Consider the following 27,994-nt stretch of genomic DNA (forward strand, 5'->3'; position numbering starts at 1 on the left):
TCAGATGAGTGAAGGGCTTACAAAATAAATGTCTGTAATTGGCACATCATCTTCCTCGTCCACAGAGGCACGGCTTGTACAGCCTGAGGCCTGACTGGCGCAGTCAGATTCTACCAATATCCTCGGGCTCGCTGGGACGGAGGATGAGGCTTCTGGAAACGTCTCTGGAGCTTCACTACATGTGGAAAAGGAAATAAAAATGAAATTTAGAGATTTTTAGTGAATAAACAAGTCGGTCTGTTCTTCTCACAAAACTATTGAATGATTTCAGAAGAGCAGGAATGTAGATCTTATGGGGCACTTGTTTTGGTAGGTTTTGTCCTTTTCAAAGTCATACTGATTTGCAATGATGAATATAAATAATAAAAAATACTTGTATCTAAATAAAGAAATAATAATTAATATTGAAATAAACAATAATATTAAATTATATTATTATTTGGTGTACTGTTACTGTTATGTGACCATATTACCACTGGTCCTGGCAAGCACAAAACCGTTTAGGTACTACTTAGTGTCAATGTGATCAAGCTAATGTTCCTCTGTGGCAGTTTCCATGGTGTAGTTTCGCCATCACTATGAGGAGCTTCAGCAGGTGAGCTCAGCTGAATGGAGCATGTCTAATTCCTCATTCCCATGATACCCCTGATCCTACATCTCTACTGCTCTTGATTCAACAAAAACATTGCATTTGCATTTCATTCAACGCTCTTAATTCCATTACATTTTTTTATATTTATTATATTTTTGAGCATAACTGAGCAGGTAGTTTCTAAGTTTATAGTGCGCACCTGTTCTCCGGCGATACCTGGGGAGCCACGAGGGTGGGCTCACTGTCGTATCGCCCCTCCACATCCACCTCCACTGTGATGGTCTGCTGGTCCTCATCCTGCATTCTACAACAACACCAGCAGAGGGCTCAGTCAAACCACACAAACAACATCACTATCAGCAAACCATTCTCCTTCCATTAAGATCAACCTAAAGAGGGGAACAAACATTGTAAAGTTTTATGAAATATAAACATGGTCTGTTTGGACTCATTTTGGTCTGTTCATTGCACAAAGCGATTGTATAAAGCAGGAAAAAAGGCTAATAAAGACAAAACAAAAAAGTTCAAGTACTGAAATTAAATGTGTAACTATACCTTGGTGAATAAAATTGCTGTAAAAAAAAGAAATAAAATTGTTCCCAAAGTTGGCTAATACCTTTCAAAAGAAAAAAATAGCTGATAAGTACTAAAGAAAAACAAATAACAAGAAATTCAAAGCAAGCAAACAACAAAACTAAACAAAACAAAAAAGGACAGAACAAAAAAACTAAAACAAATAAAATACACAAAAATCAAAAGTATTAAAATGAAATGTGTACCTATACCTTTGGGAATACAATTGCTGTTGGCTAGTTGGCTAATTCCTTTCAGAATAAAAATGGCTTATAAGTACTAAAGAAAAACAAATAATATGAATAAGATACATTTTAAGCAATCAAAAAACAAACAAACAAAACAAAAACCAAACATAAATATAAATTCAAAGCCAGCAAAAAAAAAAGAAAACAAGACCAAACTAAACAAAACATAAATAATATAAATTCAAAGCAAGCAACAAACAAACAAAACAAGAACAAAAAACTAAATCAAAACAAATCATAAATAATATAAATTCGAAGCAAGCCAAAAAAAAAAAAAAGTTTTTCTCAAAGTAGTATTTGTGTGTCAGTCAACATGAACTACACCATAATGCAGAGCAGTCTGTTTGGCTTACGTTTCTTCATGACTGGATTGGGTGTGTCTCCTGTATGAAAGAGAACAGAGCTTATTGTACCTGCTGCGGCCGTCAGGCTGGAATATTACAGTGCGACAGACAGGGTCTTGCCTGTAGCGCGGGTGTTCGGAGGTGTCTGAGGGGGAGCGTTCTGGGATGGACAGGGAGGTGGTGGAGGAGAGCGTAGTGGCGATGGAGGCTGTGGTGGCCTCCTCGAATGAGGGAGGGGTGCAGGGAAGCACATCTGTCCGACCTGAAACCAGGCAGAGTTTGAACATGAACTAAAACCATTAAGTCCTCACGGTTGGGAATGAATGATGCATTTGGTATATTGTTTACCATCATCATCCAGTGTGGGGAAGCTACGGGCTCCTCTCATGTCGTAGATATTTTCGTCTCTCACGAAGGGCAGCTGGCTGGCCGACCAGGCCGCTCCGGGCCCGCCGTATTTGCCCGCGACTAGACCCCCACGACCCCTTTTTGACGGAGAGGATTTTAACGCTGAAAGAAACAGAAATTGCACTTAAATATTAATAATGGGTTCAATATATTTGATTAGCATCATGAAAGTGAAATTTGTATTTTCTTTCATTAGCAGGGAGAAGGTTAGGATATTACTAAAATCTGTTAACACTGACTTTCATTATTGTATATTATATGGACATTTAGATAATAAATATCTTGTTTGTTTTTTTACATTTTGTTTAGTACATACATTTTAGATGTACATTTTAAAGCACCTTTTTAAATTTTATAGGGATGCAACATACACAGATTAGCCATAACATTATGACCACTGACAGGTGAAGTGAATAACACGGATTATCTCTTCATCACGGCACCTGTTAGTAGGTGGGATATATTAGGCAACAAGTGAACATTTTGTCCTCAAAGGTGATGTTAGAAGCAGGAAAAATGGGAAACCATAAGGATTAGAGTGACTTTGACAAGGGCCAATGTGATGGCTAGATGACTGGGTCACAGCATCTCCAAAACTGCAGCTCTTGGACGGCCAAGGCTCACTGATGCACATGGGGAACTAAGGCTGGCCTGTGTGGTCTGATCAAACAGACGAGCTACTGTAGCTCAAATTGATCAAGAAGTTAATGCTGGTTCTGATAGAAAGGTGGCAGAATACACAGTGCATCACAGTTTGTTGCGTATGGGGCTGCATCAGTTTTGGGCGCCCTCTGTACCTTATCGGCCGATATTACCAGGTAATTTTTTTATTGGTACAGAATATTTAATTTTGCATGCTAATTCCAATTCTCTCTTTTTTACATTTAGATTATCTTTGCCCTTATCTAACACTCATTTTAGGTTAATCTTTTAAAAACACTAATTATTTAATAAACTATTAACATTCTTACATGTAATCTTTAGGAAATAAAATATACATTTTCATACTGCACATTACAATGCTGTGATGTCAAAAAAAAAATTGCATTTAAAATGATTCATTTTAGATTTTAGTGTTTTCTTTTTTTTCTTTTATATAGCTCAAATAAACTTTCCTTAGCGGTCATTTATCTGGTTAGAAGTCATTACAAGAAATATTTATCGGCTTATCTGTATCAGTCAGAATATTAAAATTGGTGCATCCCTAATACTTTTTTATTAATTCTTCATGCAGAACATGAAATCTATGCGTTTCATTAATATAGTTTTTACTCACATGAAGTCTTTCTGAAAACAGTAGTGCTCATGAACCTGAAGAACCTGTCCGCGTAGAAAGACGGTCTATGAACAGACACGGTGTCCTGAAGAGTAAAAAGAGAGAACAAATAAGTGAACCATCTGAAACAATCAAGTTCATTATTATTCCAGTTGACAAAATGGAAAATTTCAGTTTCATACTATATTTAATACTATAATTTTATAGTATATTTTATAGCAGGCTTCAAGTCAAACTTAAAGTTTCCAGTTCAACATACATTATTCATGGGCACAAATGAACACTTCCAGCTGACGTGATCAAGATATACCAGCTCTAAATCTATAAATAACTTAATTAGCATGCAAATAAATCTTGAGCCATTCACAGTATGGCGTAGACTGATGCGTCACAGGCAGGGTTGGAGAAATCTCCTTTATTCACAGCTGAGCTGAGGAGAAAATGAGTGTGTGCATGTGTGGTATGTCTCTTATATCCAGCAATATCCCAATTGGCTCATCATCTGAGAAAAATGGCCCCAAATTAGTGCACATTTTACAAGCATTTCCTCCTAAACCCTGTAATTGTCACTAAACTCCATTCATGCTAACGTACCGCAGCAGACCTTGCTTTATTAATATGAAAATGAAGGAAGCAGGAAGAATTATATTGAAGGTCAAAGACCACAGAGTCTCAAAACACAGCTGGATGCTAACTTGGCCAAAGCTTTTCAAGTGACAAGAGATGGAGCGACTTGCAATGGAACAATGGTGCTGATATATTTCTAAAAGTATTTTCTAGATAACAGCGATTGAAATTCAACGAAATTCTCACCCCGTCGTGGACTAGAGCCTTCCACGTATGCTCCAGTTTCTTTATTAATCTAAACAGAAAGAAGAAGGTCACTCCATGGTGCTTTTAAATCATACTGCAGCAATGAATCGAACGCCTCATGATGTAAATCATAAGTGCCATGAGTCAGTGAGGTTGACGCAAGCACCTGTAAGACTGCAATATGTCAATTATTCCGATGTACAGTAACAGCCGCTCTCCTTTTCCATTGACTGCAGGAATGCCGCCCATCCTGATGGAAAAACATGAGAAAATAAATGAATATGAACGTTTTTTTAGAGCCTAAACGACTCAAAAGTCTAAACCATACTAAACACTGAAATGTAAAGCTTAGCTATACCTTCAGGAACAAAATTGCAATAGAGCTAAAAAGTGTTTCCTGAAGTTGTTAAAATATTAAAACTACTTTTAAAAGACAAATGGCCAGGAAGGACTAAACAAAAACAAAATATTACATTAAATAAAAAGACTAAATAAAACAAAATGAATCAAATAAAAGTACAAAACAAAGCAAAGTAAAAGAAAAAAAACATTTAAAAAAAGTGTCACATTTTTGGGTTAAGGCACGGTTACACTAGACAAAGCTGCATAAATTCAACATATAAATAAGAAAACATATTTTTATAAAAAATTTAATAATAATAATTGTATTATAAATATTAATAAAAAAAGTTAAAATATCCAATCAACTCAATCTTCTATAGGTCACAAGTCTTCATGTTATACGAATTCGTAGGTCAGAAGTCACCAAATTGGAAATGCAGCGAAATGCGAAGTCAATGTAATGTGTAGTGTGACCACCCCTTCAGTCAACATGGATTTGTTGTTTGCAATCTATTTACTTTTTATAATGTGACACATTTCCAAATGACGAGAGACAGGATATCTAATGGACAGTTCTTGATTTTAGTCAGATTTTTACAAATTGTATGAAGGAATAAACATTTACAATTTATTTTGGCAAAACAAAAATAGAGACAAGTAGCTATAACTTTGGGAAAAAAGAAAAAAAGGGATGTAAACTACACTAAAAAACGAAAGACAAAACAAAAGTCTTTGTTCGCTTTTAAAGTTTTTTAAGTTGTATTTTTTGGTTATTTAAAGGGGGGGTGAAACACTCAGTTTCAGTCAATCTCATGTCAATCTTGAGTACCCATAGAGTAGTATTGCATCCTTCATATCTCCGAAAAGTCTTTAGTTTTATCATATTTATAAAAGAAATATGGGCTGTACCGAGTCTTTCCGGAAAAAACAGAGCGCCTGGAGGTGTATCGTGTGGGCGGAGCTAAAGAATGACAAGCGCGCAAAGCGGTGACGTCCTCAAGCGTGGAGAAACCCATCTATCTCAGCTAATACAGATAATGATCCACAATCAAATCTGAGGCAGAAATAAATTGAACAGGAGAAACGGCAACATCAGGATGTCCGTCTCTGTGGTATGTACTGTATTTAGGGGCCTTTGTGTGTCTTTACGCGCAGTTTATGAGGACATGATTTGGTTTATGGACTATTGTATGTGACTAACGTTAACGTTAGACCTTAGAGGTAGCAAACAAAACGGTTTTGCACGTCAGAGTCAGACTAGTGTTATACAGAACAACAATGGAGTAACCGTTAGCGCATTTGAATGACGAAGCACGCGATCGTATCGTTTACTGATGTTTACTCATGCGACGGTAGCCAACAGCAGAGACATTTGAAGTTGATTTACTCACCGGCTGCTTCCAAGGACCGAACCTTTATCGCTGGGACCGCTCCGTCAAAAACACACTTCTTTGGTATGATTTGGTGAAGTCCTGTGACAGCAGTGGCGTGTAAATCCACTTTGAGACGCGACTGAAGCGATGCCTTGAAGCTTCCCGTCATTTCTGCGTTCAAATCGGTTCAAATGCAGCGCTGCCTTCCCGGAATGCTGTGCTGAAGCGTTGAAGTCGCTCGACGTCACCCATAGGAATAAAGTGAAGCGCGGCGCCACATAAGTGTTCACGGACGACTGGATCTGCACCTGAGAGACAGTTTACGGCGTGCATTTCCTCTCTCTCCCTCTACTCACGCGCGCGCGCACCCTTCCGGGAGAAGAGCCCGTACAGCCCATACAAGGACCTTCCGATCTATTAACGTCAAGTAGACCCATACTCGAAAAAAACTCGCCGAAACTTGTGAGAAACCGGAAGGAGTGTTTTTAACACAGAAATACTCCATCAAACGTCCAACATTAGTTTTTGAAACTTTGTCTATGTTTAGGATGGGAATCCAAGTCTTTAACAGTGTAAAAAGATCAGTATGCATGAAACAGCATTTCACCCCCCCTTTAACATGAATTTTTTGCTTGCAATTAATTACCTTCCATAATAAACACAATTACAGATGAAACACTTTCACATTTTTTAAAAATGTTATGATTTTACGCAATTTATTTTGGAAAAATAAAAAAAGAAAAGTAGCTATACTTTTGTGAACCAAAAAGGAAAAAAATGGCTGATAAAAAACTAAATAAAAACTAAATAAAATACAGAAAATAAATAGGATGGACAAGACAAAAAAAAAAAACAAGACAAAACAAAACAAAACAAAAAACAAATACAAGACAAAACAAAAAACAAACAAAAAAGAAACCAAACAAATATCAAAGCAAAAACAATGTCTCTGTTCACTTTTAAAAAGATTACATTTTGGTTAGTTAAAAGGTGCACTATGCAACTTTCCGTCCACTAGAAGTCGCCTATTCAAAACAAAGGTGTAGTTTGATGACGGTAAGTTTGAGCGCAGTATCTTGGGACGTGTTCTTCACCTCACAGCCGGTGTAAACAGGACTCGGGCAGAAATCATGTTCATGGATGCGGTTATTAACGTTACTGTAGTGTAAAGCAGAGCAGGACCGAGTGTTGTGGACCTGAGCATGGCAGCTGGAGCGATTGTTACAAACACCCGCCTCGCGAACACCGGGACATTTATTATGACGGGACGGGACACAGTCGCCGGGCGCCTGCACTGATCCGCTCTTCTGGTTATGATTATGAGGTAAAGCAGCTCTGTTTATCATATTAGATATGTTTAAAGTGTGTTTAAAATGATGTTATGACGTTACTCTGTGTGTTCGCTCGGCGCTGCTGTGACATGTTCACACTGCTAAGAGTAAAGCGCTTCTGCCAAATAAAACCGATTGAAATGCAGATATGACGCGATTGACAGGCGACTCGCTCAAACGCTATGCTGACACGTCCTGGCACCTTGGTTAAAATAGCTATTTTCTCACAATTTACAAATAGTTGGAAACATTAGGGATATTGTAAGTACTCAACTGAACAAAATATATAACACTAGCCTAGTAGTTTTTGGATATTTTACTGCAAAAATACTACATAGTGCACCTTTAACATGAATTTGTTGTTTGCAATTCCAGATAAAACAAAATATATCTAACAGGTCAGGACTTGATTTTAGCCAGATTTTATAAAAAATGTATGAATGAAAAAAACAACAACACATTTTTTATTTATTTTGGCATACTAAAAATAGAGATAATTACCTATACATTTGGAAACAAAATAGGGAAAAATGGCTGATTAAGACAAAGAAAATTATATTACTATATAACTATAAAATTATTTTGTTTGAATTTAAAAAGTTGTAGTTTGGTTAGTTAACACGAATTTGTTGTTTGCAATCCACTACCTTCCAAAAAAAACGCAATTCCAGATGAAACATGATATCTAACAGGACAGGACTTGATTTTAGCCAAAAATGTTTCAAAACAAATGTAAAAAAATTATTGGCTTCAGCTAGAATTTTGCCATTGCATCCCTATGCCTTCCTAAATTTTTTGATTCATCTAAAAATGTGTCATCTTTTTAATTTATCCTTAATATGTGTCAAAACATGGACTAATTTGGGCTGCTCACGTGTCGTCAGTTTCGATTTCCTCTCCACAGGCCGACGCTCCCTGTATGGACTCCATGGCAGTGGAGTAGAGTGCCTTCTGTGCCAGCGGCCTCTTTTCATCACTGTTGCCCTGAGATCCCTCCATCTGCTGCTCTTTCTCCGCCTGATCCATGTTGTGAACTCCCAGCAGCAAACTGTAATCCATAATCTTAAAGCTTTCCAAGACCTAAACACCAAAAACACATCAGTTTTGCTCCCTTTCACACATCCTCTCTAGACACGGGTACACTGTGCAGAACTTACCAAGCAGTCCCTCTGTAGCGTCTTGACCAGGGCGCTGTACGTGTCAGTATCAAGCATGAGACCGTCTGATATGTCCTGCATGAAGTCGAGATCTTTGAAAGTGGGCCTCGCCTTTTCCCGCTCTTTTTTAGAGGCCCGTCGCTTGTAAGTAGATCCCTTCAGGTCGTATTTGAGGTGCATGCGCACCACCCTGGGCAAAACGTTATTCATCACCACCATTCGAATGTTCTTCCCGCCCGATTGTACACAGTACAGTCCGAAGAACTTGGGCAATAAGGTGCGAGGATTCTGATTCAAGTTCTGCAGAAAACAAACATTAAAAAAAATTAAACGCCCAGTCAGAGTGAACGAATATTCAAATGCAAGTCTACCATGCAGTGCTACACATCTGTGGAAAAACGTTTTTATTAATATTTGTTGGTCACATGCATTGTGTAAAGGAATTTTTTTAAAGGAATAGTTACAATTCTGTCATCATTTATTCACCCGATACTGAAATTTAGTCCCAAAATGCATTGCGCCGTCATGTTTGACAAGCTTGCGAGTTTAAATACGAGAAAAAAAAAGTGATATTCAGAGTAACCGTATGGAAATGTGTTGCTTCTTTTGTGTTCCACAGAAGAAAGAAAGTCACACGGATTCAGAATGACAAGATGAATAAACAGCCAAGGATCCATTGACTTTTTGCACTGTTTTGTTTGCGACAAAATTAATAAAAGTTAAAAAAAGATTACGAAATTTGCTGTTTTCATCAAATTGGTCTCAGCCCGACACAGTTATCATTTTCACATCCAGTGCCTTGCTGTTAAAATAGCAAATGCACTGGCACTCATCTGTTCGCCCATGGCCGTGCTGGTCTGAAGACCAGGTGTGTTCAGGCACATTGTTGGCGTGTTGATATTTTGAGGCAACTAGGGAAAAAAATTAGACCAGGTTTTTGTAGGTCAATGGCCCAAAGTCAATAGATTGGGGTGGGAGTGGCCTAGTGGTTCATGTAGGTTGTCTACAAACCAGAAGGTTGGTGGTTCAATCCCCGGTTCCACCTGACCAAGTGTCGAGGTGTCCTTGAGCATGACACCTAACCCCAGCTGCTCCCGACGAGCTGGATGGCGCTTTACATGGCTGACATCGCCCTCAGTGTATGAATGGGTGAATGTGAGGCAAAATGTAAAGCTCTCTGTATGGCCATAGGGTCTGTTGAAAGCACTATATAAATGCAGTCCATTTACCATTATTTAAAACAAATTGAAATATGAAATATTAGAAATATGCGCCTATAAGCGGCTACACAACATGCGTACACTGCTTATTAAACACACGGCAGCAGCACACAAACATTTTTAAATATTAAAAATAAAAGGATCCTCTGTGATGCTCTGAAGTTATATACTGTAAAATTTTGTTGCAATTAGCTTTCACAACTTAAAAATTAGCACAACAAATTAATGTTATGATTTGACTTAAGATAACTCAAAAATCCAAGTTCTCGCTTAATACAACACAATTTAATTTGACTAGATTTAACATTTAAATGCAGATTTTAGTATACAGAATGCAATTGAACATTTTGCGTGTGCGAACAAAACAACTAAATAACGACTTATGTAGTGATCGGCCGATTTCAAAACAATGTATTGAACGGTTATGAATCAGCGTATCGTTTCATGATTCGGATCGCATGTCAAACTGCCAAACTGCTGAAATCACGTGACATTAGCGATCTGAATCATGAAACGATACACTGATTCATAACGGTTCAAAGCTTTGTTTTGAATTCGGCCCATCACTATACAAGTCATTTTGTTTTTTGCCACACAAAAACTATTCTTGTCGTTTCATAAAATTATTGTAGAGCCACTGTAGTGAGATGGGCTTTGTAATGACGTCTTTAGTGCCTTTATGGTCTTGAGAGAGGAAATGACATTGGTGTCAATGAAGGCCTGTCTGAGATATCGGATTTCAACAAAAATATCTTCATTTGTGTTCCGAAAGATGAACGGAGGTCTTACGGTGTTGAACGACATGAGGGTAAGTAGTTAATGACAGAATTTTAATTTTCGGGGGAACTAACCCTTTAACTATTCCTTAAAATTATGTCAACGTTACAACACACATCTGTTTATTAAATTGCATGCAAACCACACTTTTGTTGATGGCCACTTCAAAATGTTAATACTAGGTAAATAAGGTTAAAGTAATGATTATTTGTTTTCCCAGCCACATTCCACACTCAAAACACACTCTTTCAACCCAAAAAAACGCTTCCTCAAGTCAATGGCATTCAGTTTGCCAGCTAATGTTCCGAGCGTAGTAAAACCACCTGATTTCAATTAGATTGGAATTTATATCTTAAAAAGCACCACACAAAGGCAAAGCAATGAAGCGGATATCCAACCTAGAGGAGCTTTGTGCACCGACCATCACCTTCCCAAAGGTGACATGTCCTACAAGATATGATCAAAAAGGAGAAACAGAAAGGGGAAAAGAGCCAGACAGTTATAAAGACTGGTTTCTGTAAGCGAACGGGCCAAGGTCAGCATTGTTGCTGAACAACAACTGATCCGTCACTATTCATGGGCTCATTAGCTCCAGCTGAATGGATGGAACAAGCCAAGCCAGTCGCTGGTCAGACTCTGCTGACACTGAGAACCCATTTAGGCATCATATACTGAAAGGAAAAACTCATGTTCTCTTGGAAACCAAACCCCTTTTGTACTTATATTGTGGAGTGAATTGGTCCAATGGAGAAAGAAAGCTGGAACAAGCACGGTTTAAATGCTAATTGCGTCATTTATTTTATTATTCTGGTAAACAGCAGACAAAATCGCCTCAGGGGAGAAATTAGCTCGAAATAGCTTGTTGTTGTTGGGTAATCAGCAGTGTTGATGTTTAACCAGGTGGTTGATTTGTGACAGCAAGTGATAGGCTGGAAAGCATGTTTCTCAAAAAAGTACAGAATAACAACATCAATTGTATTTTTTAGCCTTGCTCAAAACTTATTGCAGCCGAAAAGCTAGATCTGCATCATTCATACACCTACATATAATTATGTATCATATTATTGGCATTATATTAACAAACAGCCACTCTAGATATTTTATCGGATATTGAAAACCAATATCGGTCATCCATTAATTAAAAAAAGCATTTAATGGAATCACAATTCTGTCTGAAAGAGTTGAGACCATACGGTACTGATATTGCTTCTCAAAAAGTAACAACATACCTGAAAATAACAACATAAATCTCTATATTTACTTTAAAATCATTGCAGCTCAAAAATGTAAATAGTAGAGGTCTCCAAAAAATACAGATAATTGGCCAATATTTGGCAATAAATATTAGCCCACAATTGTGTCAGTTCTAAAATGTATAAGAATGGTGTAAAATAATTACTTCAGTAATTTTATCAAGGCCACATCTTATTTGCTATCATTAAACTATTAAATCACACAGAATGTATTGCCCTCCTCTATAGATATTGGCATAAGACACTGAAAAAAATACACATTGGTTGACCATTAGTTTTAAATTAAGATGCACACTATTAAAATAGATCTGGCTGATAATTATTTTTGGTCTGGCCAACTGATAATTTACAGGCAGAATTTTATCTGCACAAAAATGGTGTCAGATAAATAAAAATAAATTCTTATATCGGTTATTTACTGATATAAGAATTTATTTTTATACACTGCCATTTAATTAAAACATTTTTTTTAGAAGATGCCTCTAATGCTCACCAAGGCTGTATTTATTTGATTAAAAATACAAAAAAGAATATTGTGTATATATTGTGAAATATTATTCATGTAAAATAGTTTTCTTTTTGAATATGTTTTAAAACGTATTATATTTCTGTGATGCAAAGCAGAATTTTCAGCATCATTACTCTAATCTTCAGTGTAACATGATCCTTAAGAAATTATATGAATATGATTATATGCTGCTCAAGATTATCAATGTGATTATCAATGTTAAAAACAGTTGTGTAAACTTTTTCTAGAATTCTTTGATGAATAGAAAGTTCAAAAGAACAGCATACTTTTTCCATAATTAGGATGCCACATTAACCATATTATTATTTTAGATGCACAATACTCACACAGGGCAATAAAACAAACAAAATGCTTGAATCTTGTTTGGTATAAAAATGGCTGCTGTGCTATCTATCTTTAATAACATGATCCCTTAGGTTGGGAAATATGACCACAGCAATAAGCAATTGCTTAATATAAGTAAAACGTTTTCAAGTAATAAAGTAAACAAGTAAATGGCCAGTATTAAAATATATACCTATAAACAAATGGCAATAGAAAAAAAAATTAAAAATCCAACAAAGATACAGATACAAACAGTACTAGTCTAAGGGTGCGTTCACACTTGTCATGTTTGGTTCGGTTAAAACGAACCCTGGTGCGATTGCTCGTTTAGTGCGGTTATTTTGAACATATGTGATGCTGCCATCCGAACCCTGGTGCGCACCAAACAAGCGGACCGAGGCCGCTAAAAAGATGGGTCTCGGTCTGCTTCCAAACAAACTCTGGTGCGGTTCGATGATATATGAACGCAACACGGACCAAAGACATGTAAACAGACCAAAAACAGGAGGTAATGTCACAGGATGTGACGCATAGCTGATTTGACCACGCGGAAAGATCGGTGTATCCAAAATGAATAATGTTAACGTTAGAGGGCAAACACAGAGCAACGAGGAAGTGCCTCATCAATATTTGGTCTGACCAGCATGTTTCGAAAATGCTAGAAAAAACGCACAAAAAGCATACCTGGTTCTTCTCATCAAAGGACCTGTGTTGCCCATTTTAACGGTACAGACGACAGAACTGCCGTCTCTTTTACATAAGAGACCCCCCGTGTCTTTTCTGCATACAACGGAGGAAATCCTGCTGCTGTTTTGAATGTTTTAACATTTTATGAGCTCTTCATGAGTTCTCAGCTGGTAAAAATAATGCCATTAGTACACGCATAAAATGATCGTGTTTAATCCAGCACACAGCATTGTTTTGAATGTTTGGTAAGCAAGCTCCTACGTCATATAAGCCGACTAATCAGGTAACTAAGTGTACTTAAGTGTAAGTGACGTTTTTCCCGTTTGTGTTGTAGTTTTTTATTTAACATTAACACACAGTAGCGGTAGGCTATAAGCTATATTAGTTTGCTTTCACTTTGAGAACTTACTAATGCCTAGATTCAATACTTACTGACACGTTCCAAACTTTGTTACTCAAGTTTCAATATGGACATATGCATAATAATGTGTATTTGATCGTTCAAGAGTATATGAAACTAGAAAGACACATTCAGTACACTTGCATGAGCGCTGACAGGCAGCAAACAGACAGTCTGACATCGGAGATTGTAGTTCTTTTATTAACTCTATTAGTGCATCATACTTTTATTTGGTCATTATGCAAGATGGTAAGATGTGCCTTCTTGTTCAACGATCGCAAGCTGGAAAAACTGGAGAACTGTCAGCTGAAGAATAAAATCCGTTTTATGCTTCTGTGGTACAAACCGAAAGAGACTCTCGACTCGAAGATTGTGCCAATAACAAGAAAGCTGATTGGCTGCAATATAAGATGCATGTTGGTCTCATTTGTAGTTGTAATACAGCGAACAAAAGTTGGACTACCGAAAGAAAGAACTACAACACCCCGGAATAAACACACACACATGCGAGAGCTGCGGAGGCATTTCAGTGAGCATTAGAAGTAGCATTAAATGGACGTGGGAAAATGAAGACCTAGAACTCAATACTTCCGCGAATTTAAGACCCCGCGGAAACCCTGATAAACTGTATATTTACTGTGAAATTATTGAAGTTGAAAAACGTCAAAAGTAGAGTGTTGCATTAGTGATAGACCAATAAATATTTGCCAGGCAGATAATCAGTTAATATTTGGACATAAATATTAGTTGACCACTGTGTCAGTCTTAAAATAAATTAAATATTGTGTACAATAAGTATTTGACACATTTTATGTAGGCTACATTGTATAATGCAGTATGAATGTATTGCATAATATACACACCCTGCTCTCTAGATGTCGGGATCGGTCATTAAATACCCAATTTAAAATGCATGAAAGTACAGCAGCTCACCATGTAATATCCAGGAAGAAGCTTCTGCAAAAACTCTGCCTCCTTGTGCATAACTGTCTTGATGATGAACTCATCGTCCTTGGTGACGTAGAAGACTGAGCCACTGGCTCCCGGATTGGACAGCTCAATCAGAGGTTCGTTACAGAGCGAATACTAAAGGAGGACACAAATAAAGATACCGATAAACTCTGGTTGAGCGATTCTTCAGTGGTCCTGAATAAATACAAGCATTTAGCCTTTAGCCTATATTTCTTACCAAATAGTCATCCGGCCGAATCCCGAAGAGCTCTCTGAAGTAACGGAAGGCCACGGGAGCGTAGGTTTTGAAGCGGAAGTCTGGGAAATGATGGGCTGGTGTCAGGTTGCTCCCTTCACTGGAAGAACAAGGAAAATCATTTATTGCATGTGAAATTCTACATCCACCCTGAGTCTCAGACGGACAGCTCACCTGGGGAAGAAGATGCTCTCCACCACATAGAAATCCTGCATCAGGACGTCCCGCTCAGGCTTGGAACTCAAGTTGCCAACAGTGTAGCCAATCCCAAGCTGAATGGCCCCCTTGAGTGCTGAAGATGTGGTCTGGGGGGGAAAAAACAGATATGAATGACAGTAACACATTTTTTTGAATATTAACCCAGAGTTTGATCTTTTAATCTATGTTTTTTTGTTCTGATGTCACCTAGTTCCACATTTCCGCACATATAGATTATTAGCAATATTACAATTCTGGCCGAAAAACATAAAATGAAAATTATTATTTTTATTATATGCAATTATTTTTTATATATTAAATGGAAAACGGTCAATTATAAAATGGTCACTATTTTGTCTAAATAAATTGGAAGAAAAAAAAAATTGTATAGCTAAAATCAATTGTTTTTAATGCTAAAGTTAATTTAGGCATTACAAAATTAAAATATACAGTGTGAAAATGTGTATATTCCTTTTGAGATTTGCTAAAGATTAAATTTCACTGTTATTAAATTATTTATTTTGAGCTATTATTAGATGATGGAAGGTTACCTAAATGCAAAAAGAGAGAAAATAAGCATGGACAATTAAATATACAATATCAACCGACATGAAACTTTGAACAAATTTAATAAAAGAACAAAGAACAATAATAATCTGATTGGAATAATTTTGAATATAGAAAATTATGTTAAAACTGATTCATTTTAGATTAACATTACTTGATGATATGTAAAAAGAAGAAATGAGCATGCACAATTAAAAATAAAATTGACCAATACAAAACATGAAAAAATAAAAACGATATATCCTCCTGGGACTAGGAAGCTTTTTTAAATGTAGTATTTTTTTCATGTAGTGTCAGCGCATAAGTGTCACGGGTGCGTGCTGGCAGGCCACAGAAGACAAAAGCACAACTCATCCATCACTACGGTGTTCAGACAAAGACTGAGAGAAAGAGGAGAACTAAATAGCAAACGGACTGAGATGATTAACAGGACACAGCTGACACATATGAACTAATAATGCCGGTAACTATGGAGACAGCCGAGTGGCGGGAAACTGAACAACGAACCGTGACAGATACAGAAAGTCCAAACACAAACAGACATGTGACAATAAGAAACAAATAATAATAAATAATTAAAAAAAACATTTTTGAAAAATTATATGTTATTCATGTTATGCTATGTCCTCTTTAGCTGACACCAGGAGTCAGTTGTTTAAAAAATAAAATGACATGAAATTGCATGTATAGGCAAAAACAATGGGATTTATTTTTAATTCACCAATCAATTTTTCGGTTTCAGGATTTTTTTAAACAAACTTTGTTCAAAGAACAATGTTATAAAAGATATAACAGAATGCATTGATATACCATTTTGCTTTATGCAATATGTAGGTAAAATGACCATACTTGGATTTTCCCTTTCAATACAATGTATTCTATGCATCTAATTTGCATGTTAATGTGTTCTTGGTGCAACGTAAGGAAAATAGACGTGTAATAATGGGATTAATAATTGGCAACATTTTCATAACATCTAATATTTCATAGGAATATTGATATGTAATTTCTTTCCCTAATCACTTGTTGTGTCTCCCAAGATGCCTGATAAACATGATTTAAGTCCTAGCGTCCACTACACAAAAACTACAGTGGACATTTATGAAATCAATGCCCTGTTTTGAAACATAAAGTCATATTTTGATTAGAAACCCAATACCGTTTTCCTGATATGTTGATTTACAACAAACCATTTGAAAATTAATCTGATTTAAATTATAATTACAAAATATTATCATATTTTTAAAAGAGTGCTAAACATTAATGTCAGCCATTTTTAAATACCAAGGAGAAGTTGTTGTCCTGGTGAAACCTCCAAACATTTGGTGTCTCTGCAAAGACCCGAATGTGCTTTTTACAGGACATCAGACTGTGACATGTATGATTTCAGAGAAATTCACTAAAATATAATGTCCACTACAGTAGAAAAAAATATATTCCTGTGTCCCAGGAGGTTACAATTAAAGCTGCACGGAGCGATGAAAGGGCCCTCACACCTGGGGCCACCACCTTTGACTATAACTGAATATTGGCATGTCTTTAGGTTAGAAGTTTGAATGTCTCAAACATGAAGTTTGGGGCCTATCGGACATTGTATGCCTGAGTTACAACAACAACTTCCTGTTTTGTGGCGTAAATCGCAGCCAGCACTTAGCCAAGTTTTGCTGGGTTTAATGTGTTTCTATCATGTTTGGTACTTCATAGCACGTTGTAGTGTTATTCTGGGAGTGAATTAGAGTGTAAATCATGCCATTTCTTGTTTCCAGTAGGTGGTGCTATGACTAATGACTAACTGAATATTGGCATGTGAATATCTTCAGGCCAGGACTCTAATAAAATGTGAAGTCTGGGGTAAATCGGACAATGTATCCCCAATTTACAACGACTTCCTGTTTCATGGCGAAACATCAAATTTTGTCAGGACGACACGGACACGCCCTCCAGGGCAAACTCTAGATCTTCGCAATTTAACTTCGCAAAGGTCTTTAAATAAGACTGACAAAATATGTTTTTCTGATTAAATCTCTAGGAGGAGTGTTAAGTAAGTATGCCTGGAATACAAAAAAAAAGTTCATACTCGTACGTGAAATGTAGCGAGAATGGCACTTAATTGAAATTTTGTAGGTGGTGCAAACTAGCCATTTCGACATTTCAGACGTACATTTTCGCCACTTCTGACACGTGAAAAGCCGCATGAGCCCATAAAATGTGATTAATTTTGGAGAAGATGAATAATATGCTGAGCAATTACAACAGAGTCCTCACACCATTGGTGCCCGGGCCCTAATTAAACCTTTAAAAAAATGATATCGGCTGATATGTTACCAATATATTGTGCACCCCTAGAAGTAACCAAAATAATCTAAATGTAATCAATATCGAATCTAGAAAAAGCTGTTGAAATTGATTCGGTGCAATGCACCTTCTTATATGTGGTTTCCCCTGAAGCATCCACTCCTCTGTGACCGATCTTCTTCCCATGAGCCGGCTGGCCTGACGATGAAGGCATCTGGTAAAAAGAGTCAAAATATGAGATGTCACCAACCTACTTGAACAGGTTTTCCTGCAATCTAACGGTAGATATTCTTGATATGTGGTAAAGGAATGTACCTCTGTGATGAAACCCTTTTTCGATGCCGTGTCTAGGAAAGAAAAAGAATAGTCATTAACGGGTATTGACGGCACTATCTTAATAAAAGGATCACATTTCTTTGATTGCAAAATGAAAATGTAGACAGTCAGTCCTAAAGCTCGTGATTTGAAACCAGATTTGTGTGCCTTTGATTAGTTGAGACATATTCATCTGAAATTATAACCAGACTTCAAGAGTCAACAGGTCACCCGCTAAAGCGCAGACAGCATCGGCCGACTTCATTATTCAGCACTCCATTTATATTCCGTCGCCGGCCCTCGAGCATCAGCAGCAGATGTCAACGGCGACTGGGATGTTTGTTGACAAAGATGGTTTGATGAAAATACACCATGTGAAGATGACGGCTGGATTCCTTGAGCAGTGCTTCTCACCCCGCGGTCATCCCAGATACATCTGCACACGCTCCCATTCAGTTCCTTGGTTTCCATGGCATCCCAATCAAGGTCAAAAAGCTTTCTCAGAGTTTGCATATGCATGTGGCATCAACAGACACATGCTGCTTTAAATAGGGCATTGGCCGCTAGACAGAGCAGCTCATAGCCATGCAGTGAGAAAGCAACAGAAAACTGAAGATGACGGGCATGCTGGAAAATCCAGCTAAAAAAAGGCTCCAAGGAAAAGTCAACCCAAAAATTGAAATTCTGTCCCCGTTTGCTCAGCCTCATGTTGTTCCAAACCTGTATGAGTTTCTTTCGTTTGTAGAACAGCACAGGAGACATTCGGATAAATGTGCTGTTAATGACCTTGGAGGTTTTGGGCTTCAAAAAGGACATTAAAGCATAAAAGGGGTCCATATTAGGGTTATATTACTTGGGGGATAAATCTAATTAGGGATGCATGATATATCGGCCACCATATCTGTATCGGCCTATATGTTCATTTTTATTGTTATCGACCCAATAAGTACAGTTTGCTGATATATTAAAGCCAATAAATAAGGGATTATTTCCTTCAGCTGAGACACTTCAGATGCACACTGTTCACCACGAGGGTTTTGAATTGCTTGAAATATGATTGTAATCACTTCAAAAAGTGCAATATGTGCAGCTCTGGTCTGTCAAATAGGCTACAAAAACGTATACTGAGAATATTAGGATTTACCTTTTAGTGCTAATATATATCGGTTATCAGCTTTTAAGCATAAAGATTCATCGGTTATCGCATCAGCCAAAGTGTTCATATTGTTGCATCCCTAAATCTAATTGTAATTTTTCTGATAAAAATTTTGATTTAAAATGTTTGCTGTGCTTGTTTATAGTGCTGCACAATTTGGTATATCAATATGGCTAAAAAATTAAGTTACATAAATGGCAAATAATTAAAAATAAAATTATAATAATTACTAAAAAACAAAACAAGGCATATTACTATTGTAAGTTCTACTGTAAAAAAAAAAAAGTTTTTATTTTACTTTAAAATTGTAAAATTACAATACTAAAATGTAAGGTTATCCTTTTCAAAGATTAAGCCACCAAACTTTTATTTTGACAGAAAATACGATATCATTTTTTTTTTAGGGACGCACCGATATAAACATTTTGTCCAGTACCGATAACCGATCATTCTTATAAGCTGATAAGTCTGATATTGGCCAATAAATACATTTTTGAATATAATTTTATATAATATTTAATTTCTGATTACAAAAAAAACCTGCCATTAAAACCAATGTCCCAAAGCACACAATTATAATGTTCTCAATATAATTGTATGTAGCCTATATGACAAACTTTCACTGCACATGTTGCACTTCACTCTATTTTCCTTTTTTGAAGTGATTCCCATCATATTTTAGCAATTTAAAAGGATCATGCTGAAGAGTGTCTCAGCTAAAGGAAATAAATCATTTATTTAATTTCTTTAAAACATAAAAAATTCTAATTGGACTGATGATATGGTGGACGATATATAGTGCATCTGCATCCCTGGTTTTTTTGTTGTCAAATCTTCTTCAATGAATCATTTGAAGCCATTTGGAATTGAACTGAATCAGTTCTTGACATCCTGACTCATTGATACAGTTGCAATGATTACAGCTGACTTGAATGGAAGATCAGTAAATAACAATCTTTTGGGTGAACTACTATGCTTTTAAGCTGTTTGGAAGCATGGTAACAGGTTTCCAGATGGTGGTGCAGATGGCTGGGCTGGTACACTAGCTAAGATGACATAACCAACTGGAAGCTGGTTTGTTGCTAGCCCAAGATGTTCTACCATTTACCAGCGGTAATGGCTAGCTTGGACCAGCTAAGAATTCAATACCAGCTGGATTTTCCACCAGCAAAACCTCTCAGTTTTTAGTAAATTTGTGGTTGTGCCGTCCATGGAAGGAGTTTGGAAGCTCAAAGTTAGATAAAACACAAAGGCAGCAATGTCCCATTTCACCTCTGAAATAGCACAAAAACATCAACAAGCCTCATGACCAAGTTAGTTCCTGTTATTTCTGGATCCAGCTGTCAGTGTGGACTCCTGAAACTGTTATGGACTGTTTGGGCAACATTATAGTTCTCCATAAAAGAGCTTTTTCCTAGACCTTGTTCGCTGATGTTAGGTTTGGCCACAGTTCAAGCTGGAGTGCAAACATGCTGTAGGATCGCTAGCCAGGGGTGACCACAAGTCTAATAAAGACCAATAGACCAGCAAAAACACGCTATTTTATTCCATTTGTATTTATGGGTTTGGAAGAAAATACAGAAAATAACTAAGATTTAAACTGACCACTTGAGACTGTGCCTGAGCATATGCGCTAACCGCTAAGCTACATATTTGACAAACTATGTTAATCTCAGGGTTCATAAACTTATTATTTTGTGGAGGAAATATGTATAATTAGGTGAAACAAAGTAAATTGTGTTAAGCAGAGCAGAGAGGAATATTATTTTTTAGCTAAAGCATTGTACAAATTATCTTAAACTAGCCAAAAGTTAGCCTAGCCTTGAGTTACTCAAGACTAAACTTTTATATATTCTATTATGAGATGATGTTCAGACACTTCTATGTCAAGCCAAAATGAACCTGACAAACTTCTCAAACACGGGATAGAGCTCATATCATCTCCAGTGCTAATTAATTAGCAAAACACCTCCTGAAATTCCACATGCTGCTTTGGGTAGGTGTGATCACAGCCAGCTCAAAATGGACTTGAAATGAAGAAGTTGACGACAGAAACTCTGAGGTGTCATCTGACACCTCAAGCTAACATTCATTATATGAGACTAAATTTATCATAGACTTAACATATATATATATATATATGCTACTTTGGCTGAACAATACATGTGATATGATAGCAACAATCTTAATACGGGAATTAAAACCATGACAACATTTGAACTGCTCATAAACTAGTAAAACAGAACTGTATAAAGCTAACCAAAGAGATTTCAAAACCACCAGCAAGGCCACAAAACCATTTCCATTTCTCACTTCTGAAAACAAAAACAAAGACAAGTTCCTTTTTGCAAACTTCATTCAGTTAACAAGCCATTCAACAGATGCCCATTCAAAGTCCATAGTTTTTCTAATTAAACAGACTAATGTCCAAAGAATACTTCTTTTTTATGAGTACGATCACGATGAGACAGAACAACAACAAACTATTGGAGATGCAACAACAATACACACAACAAAGCACTTGTGTGAGGGGTTAAATGAGTACAATGATTTATCACCCATAACTTCTGGAAAAAAAATAGCGCAAACACTAAACAAGGATGAAACTTTCTAGCGCACATGTGTTCACATACTCTATCAAATGGTGTTTGCATTGAAAGGCTGAACATTTGCTTTTGAAAAGTTCACGTCAAAGGTGACGAAACACCTTTTTTGAAGAAGGAACATATATATACAGACATATACATGAAGCCATAGAGACATATAAAGGAAAATCTAAACGATTTAAGGTCAGAAAAAAAATCAGAATACGACACTATAGCTAGAAATCAATTACGATACAGATTTTAGGTAATGTAATCAGATTACTTTTTGATTACTTTTTGATTATGATTTGAATAATAATTTTGAATAAAATGTATTCCTCTTTGTTTTCAACAACGTGAAGTGTATTAAACATTAAAGGTTTCTCAAACTAGCGTTTGTGTAGGAACTGCAGGGGGTTCAGAAATTTAAATTAAAGATCCTGGAAAAAATTTAATTTAAAGAAAAATATTTTAAAGATCAGATAAATCAAAATCAAATCTATTTAAATTAAATCACTATTTAAATCAAAATAATACACTTTCTAAAAAGTATTTTACATTTTCCATGTCATTATAGCTTCCTTACTAGTGGCTGTTCTTGTGTATTCAATTCCACAAAACTTGAAAGACTTTCTGAAGGGTGATTCTATAATTTGGTGTCTAAACCCATTTTTATATATATATATATATATATATATATATAATATATATATATATATATATATATTATATATATATATATATATATATATATATTATATATATATATATATATATATATATATATATAATTATTTTTATATTTGTTACTCATTGCCATGGATTGCAAGATGTTACAGGCCATAACATGTAAGTGTTTTATATAGATGAAAATCATGATTTCTTTTTGTTGGGATTAGTCAGTGTATTTTTTTCATCATGTATCATTTATCAAAATATTTTATTTTATTTTTCTTTGGTAATTAATTAATTTGATTTATAAACCCCCTAAATAATAATTTTCCTAATTCTACAACATTAAATTTTAACTTTTATCTTATAAAAATGTGTCCATAAATCTTGTGTCAGTTCTGTTACCATACAGACTTTGCTTTAAATTGTGGAATAATCTCCAACAACTCTGTAAAATAAAGGAAATGATGTCACTTTCACTCACTGATAAGATCTGAATCACTGAAAGGTGTGCTCTCTCTGAGAACCAAGAGTCATTTTGTAAAACGTGTTACCACAATATCAAAAGGAAAACAGAATGTATCACTGATCACACAGTGGGATGTTTAAAAGTCTAAATCATTTCATTAGCATCATGTGCTCTTAGCATTTTTGCTAAGAGATGTAAAAATGTAAAATGGTCAATCCTGTATTTATACACATTGCCTAATTTGTCTATAACAGAGTTGACAAACAATACTATACAATAACAACAATAATATTTGTAAGATTGTGGCCAAAACTGTTACTGCAGTCAAATTACTGTAGAGCGGTGTATCCCCTCTCCCCCTCCCCCCTGACTCGAGGATGCCAGATATGCTGCAGGATCCAGCAGGATCTTTTGTAGCTGCAGCTGAGGTAACTAGAGCAGATCTGGCACCCGGATGCCGAAACAATACTGACTTCGTGATTGGTAGATAGGTGGAGGGTGGAGCTTCAGGCCAAAACACAACATGTCAATATCAACATCAGTTGAGGGCTGCACTACAAATTTTAAAGGACAATATCCTGGCCGGACCACTGTTGTCAGTGATATAAGTATTTGAAATTAACATGATTTCTTAATGTCTTTTGACATATCAGGGCCATTTTATGATGAATTAAAATACATTTCTTACATACAGTTCCTTTAATTGATAAAATTAGGAAGAAATTTCAAATTAATTTGAGAAGAATCGAGGAGAAACAGTAAATGTAATCAATAAAAAAGTAACTGTAGTCTGATTACAAGTATTTTAAAATGAAATATAACCTAAATACAAGTATTATATTTTAGGTATCTGATTACGTACTCCAGGTTACATGTAATCAGTTACTATCCAGCAGTTTATGGGCATCAATGGTTCTATGAAGAACCTTTAACATCCATGTGACCTTTCCATTCCACAAAAGGTTCTTTATACTGGAAAAGGGTTTTTAAAATGTTCATCACAGTAAAAAAGAGAGAGGATATTTTAGTTTTAAGAACTGTTCTCTTGAAGTATCTCTGAGGAGCCAAAAATCTAAAGGTTCTTATATGGCATCACAGCAAAAATAAAAATTTTAGGAACCCTTAGTTTTAAGAGTGTAGCAACAATACCCTAAAACACTTCAGCAACTATTTGACAACATTCTGGGAACTATTTACAACAGCGGTTCGTGTAAATGATTAGGCAACTCTATCTGACCGTACATACATACGATAACTCATTCTAAAACAATGGTTGGTTACGATGTCACAAATACTTCAATGGAGGACTCCGCGTCCTCTCAATAAAGACACCCTATGGGATTGAGTGTCTTCCAGAACCCTGGTCTGCTCTGCAGGCTGGCCTATAAAAAGCTCCATCCTCTTCGGGGCATAAGCGAGGGGGGCAAGGAATACAGAGAGACACCATTATGCAATTCTTGCTTGTTTTCCATTTCCCACCGGAGCTTGAAAACTCCCAGCAGTCTGAGCTATTAGAATAACACGAGCTGAGGAAATAGATGGAGTGTGTAGACAGACCTGCCCTGTTTTGCAAAGCGGTATATCAGCGAGCACAACACTATTACAGCTTTGAGTATCGCCCAGGGTTTGATTATATATGCATCTCATGGGATGTTATTTGTATAAACCGAGAAAGCCATGTCTGCATTTCACAGATGCTTTAATTGTGTACATTTACCACCACCACCACACGATGATAATGAAGTGGAGCTTGAGACGGTCCATTTGGCGGTAATACAATTGTTTTATAATGAATTTAGATCTTTTCCTATCTCGGCTTTCATTGGGTCACTTCTGTTCTTAAGGAGCCAAGCGAGACGGCCGTCAAAAATAAGCAACCATCTAGGCATTATTATTAGTAGAGGCATATAATTATTACAAAGACATAGCTAAATCTACTGTACAACAGTAGCCAAATATATTCTGTCAATTTCTTCATGTTACACCAAACTTTTATTTGGACGGGTTGCCGTGAAGACCTTTGAGGGTCTGTTATCATTATATAACAGTTTTCTCAAATGAAACGGTAAATTCTCATGAAGTGATGGTTCATGCGTTCGTGTCCTCATATAGTGACACACGGCATTTGGAACAGACTACAAAGACAGCGAGCGTGTGTCCGTCGCCACCCGTCATTCAAACAGATCAGCAGATTATGCAGGAATAATATTTAAATAGTATTTTGCAGTTTAATATTCACAGACACTAGTATATAATCAGCTACAGTCTGGTGCCCTGCGCTTAGATTAACAAGGAAGCGACCGAACGCAGCTGTGGGTACCGGATATACTCGAGAGTTGGTACTACCGGAATATTGATATATCGTCACATTTTTTAAAATTTCAGTACCGACTTGGTACCGAAGTATCGGTACTTTTGACATCCCTAGTCGCTCCACATGATATTTGGTCGCACCACATGATATTTTTAAATTTACTTAAAGTTTACAGACATAGAATTGGCCACCTAAACAAAAAAAAAAGGTCACTATGAAATTTTATATATATATATATATATATATATATATATATATATATATATATATATATATATATATATATATATATATATGTAGGAATAACTTAATATTCATCGTTTTTTTGAGGTTGCACCACATGATATACAAATGTGGTAACTACCTACCAGCCGTTAAAAAGGTAATTTCTTTCCATATTGAGAGAGAGTTACAAACATGCTTGCTGCTTCAGTGGGTCCTTGGCAAATTGGTATATGATGCAATTTAATGTCTCTGAATGAATTTCAACATAAAGTCCAAAAATGTGTAGTTTCTTGATGGTCGCACCACATGATATTTCATAAAATGGATATAATCGGAAATCATGCCAAATAGTGTAGAGAATAAATTTGAATACATTTAGAGCAATTTCCACAACAGAAGTTATGGCCGGACGGTCACACCAAATGATAATTTGACACTTTAAATAACAGAAAAATTACAAATAAATAATGTTTCTTTTTGAAAAATGTAAATAAGTACATACATGGGAGAGGTACTACATATGGTATCTTTTTATACATTTAAAACTGTTTTTAACTGGAACAAATGCTATCGGACAGAAAATGTAGGCGTCACATCATTGACCCATATTATGTTGCATGTCAATAGATCCTCAAATACTACACACGGCACCTTTAAAGTCCAAAAAAACACAGACGGGAGAGGACAGTTCTGCGTGTGATCTATAACACGCAAATGAATGAACACAAACTGAGCTGGATCACTTTCACAATGACCAACTCAACCTACCTGTTAGCGTCTGTCAGTCAATAATGGCACAAACACCAGTAAATTGATGAGCACATATCTTAAATCACTTTGTCTGATTCATTTAAATACTCTCCTCCCATAAATGTTGCGCCTGAAAGGGAAACTCCTACAAATGCATATGCAATAAGTTCACCTGCAAAAATAACCATTCACACCTTTTCAGCGCTAATGTATCACTGCATATCTTTAGTAAATCCTGACAGTAGTTTTTTAACAACAAAAGCGCTGGCACAAGCTGTTAGTAAATCTGGCCCTTCGTGACCTTTTTGGACACAAACACTGCTAAAGAACTCTACTAAACCTGTGACTGACTAAAATTGAATCTGATTTTAGGAACAAAACATAAATGTCCGGTTTCACAGACGGGGCTTAGAATAAGCCAGGATTAGGGCTTAGTTCAATTTAAGCAGCTTTTAGAAATGTGCCTTAAGACAAAAAAACATGACTGGTGTGCATCTCGAGACAAAACAATGACACTGACATATTTTTAGATACGCCACTGCAAGTTGCATTCATTTAGCCTAAGACTTGTCTTTTAAACCAGGGTAAAAACCTAGCGTCCGTTTCACTTTAGGTGAGAAAATGACTCGCAGGCCATAGTGAGACCCCCATAAACACATGTCATGTGAGTGTGTGTTCAACAGTCAGCATGTTTTCCCACATACACATATCTACACGGGAGAGCCGCCGGGGAGCAAACCAATGAAAACAGGAGGATGCCGAGGCAGGAGATGCCAGGGGAATTCAGGGAGTGTTTGGATGCAGCTTTTCCAATTAAAGAGTAGATGGTGAGACTACAATTTGGTATGTGACATTTAATTATGCGCCAGTGATATTTATGTCTTTAAAAAACAGTAACCACAATCTAGTTTGCAAAGATTCAACACATACGCAAAAGAACAAATCTTGTCAACAATGAGCTGGAGAAAGGCTGGAATTAGGCACTGTATGGATTGGATCACATTTGTGCTCTTCAATAAGACATATTGTGAGCGTTTACAATCACGATCTTACACTGTTATGTTTAACAACACAAGAAAATACTATTGGTTTGTTTTGTGTGTATATCTGTTTACATATTAATGTTAAAAGAAGAGGAACTGATCATTTGAAATCTTGCTTTCTTTGCACTGTAAAGAAAGAAGTTGCTGCCTTAAATTTATAAGTACAGTCAACTTGGATGTTTAAGTAATTTCAACTTAAATAGCATTAAACTGACTTTAAAAAATGAGTTGAATCTTGTTTAACAAAATGTAACTACTATTTTGACAAGTTAAAGTAATGTAAAACATGTTCTTGTCAACTTATTGATCATATAATTGTTTTACAGTGTTCTGGGTTTACAGAATAATGCAATTTTGGATGTTTATCAGCATACTGTGCCTGTGGACACACAGAGTATTAACACACAGATACACGACTTATTAACAGCAGAAAAAAAACTCAAATGGGGAACGAGAAGAAAATAACACTTTCTCTTAGAGGCAGAAACAAGAGTGTATTTGATTGATAAAATTACTCTGTTATGAAAGTGAAAATCTGAAATTATCAATTG

The 27,994-nt window shown here is 36.2% G+C and overlaps 2 protein-coding genes across 2 annotated transcripts in view; both read right to left on the reverse strand.

Annotated features, from left to right (window-relative positions):
* On the reverse strand, positions 1 to 15,069 carry pip5k1ca (phosphatidylinositol-4-phosphate 5-kinase, type I, gamma a). The gene is made up of 12 exons (XM_067415031.1): positions 15,029 to 15,069; positions 14,837 to 14,954; positions 14,581 to 14,733; positions 8,458 to 8,757; positions 8,175 to 8,380; positions 4,421 to 4,504; positions 4,255 to 4,303; positions 3,442 to 3,526; positions 2,106 to 2,267; positions 1,827 to 2,019; positions 792 to 896; positions 1 to 175 (listed from the first exon to the last, which is right to left on the reverse strand). Exons 1-12 carry the CDS (start codon positions 15,067 to 15,069, stop codon positions 1 to 3), a joined length of 1,671 nt encoding a protein of 556 aa, XP_067271132.1.
* Positions 14,849 to 27,994, reverse strand: part of gpx4a (glutathione peroxidase 4a) — a 20,283-nt gene continuing 7,137 nt past the window's right edge. Inside the window, exons 9-12 of the mRNA XM_067415870.1 lie at positions 18,230 to 18,261; positions 18,042 to 18,128; positions 15,029 to 15,159; positions 14,849 to 14,954 (exon numbers count right to left, since the gene is read on the reverse strand). Coding sequence (XP_067271971.1) covers positions 15,096 to 15,159; positions 18,042 to 18,128; positions 18,230 to 18,261 — 183 coding nt within the window. The 3' untranslated portion in view covers positions 14,849 to 14,954; positions 15,029 to 15,095. The remainder of the gene's footprint in view (positions 14,955 to 15,028; positions 15,160 to 18,041; positions 18,129 to 18,229; positions 18,262 to 27,994) is intronic.

The sequence above is a fragment of the Pseudorasbora parva genome, chromosome 14, assembly GCF_024679245.1.
Source record: "Pseudorasbora parva isolate DD20220531a chromosome 14, ASM2467924v1, whole genome shotgun sequence".
NCBI lineage: Eukaryota > Metazoa > Chordata > Actinopteri > Cypriniformes > Gobionidae > Pseudorasbora > Pseudorasbora parva.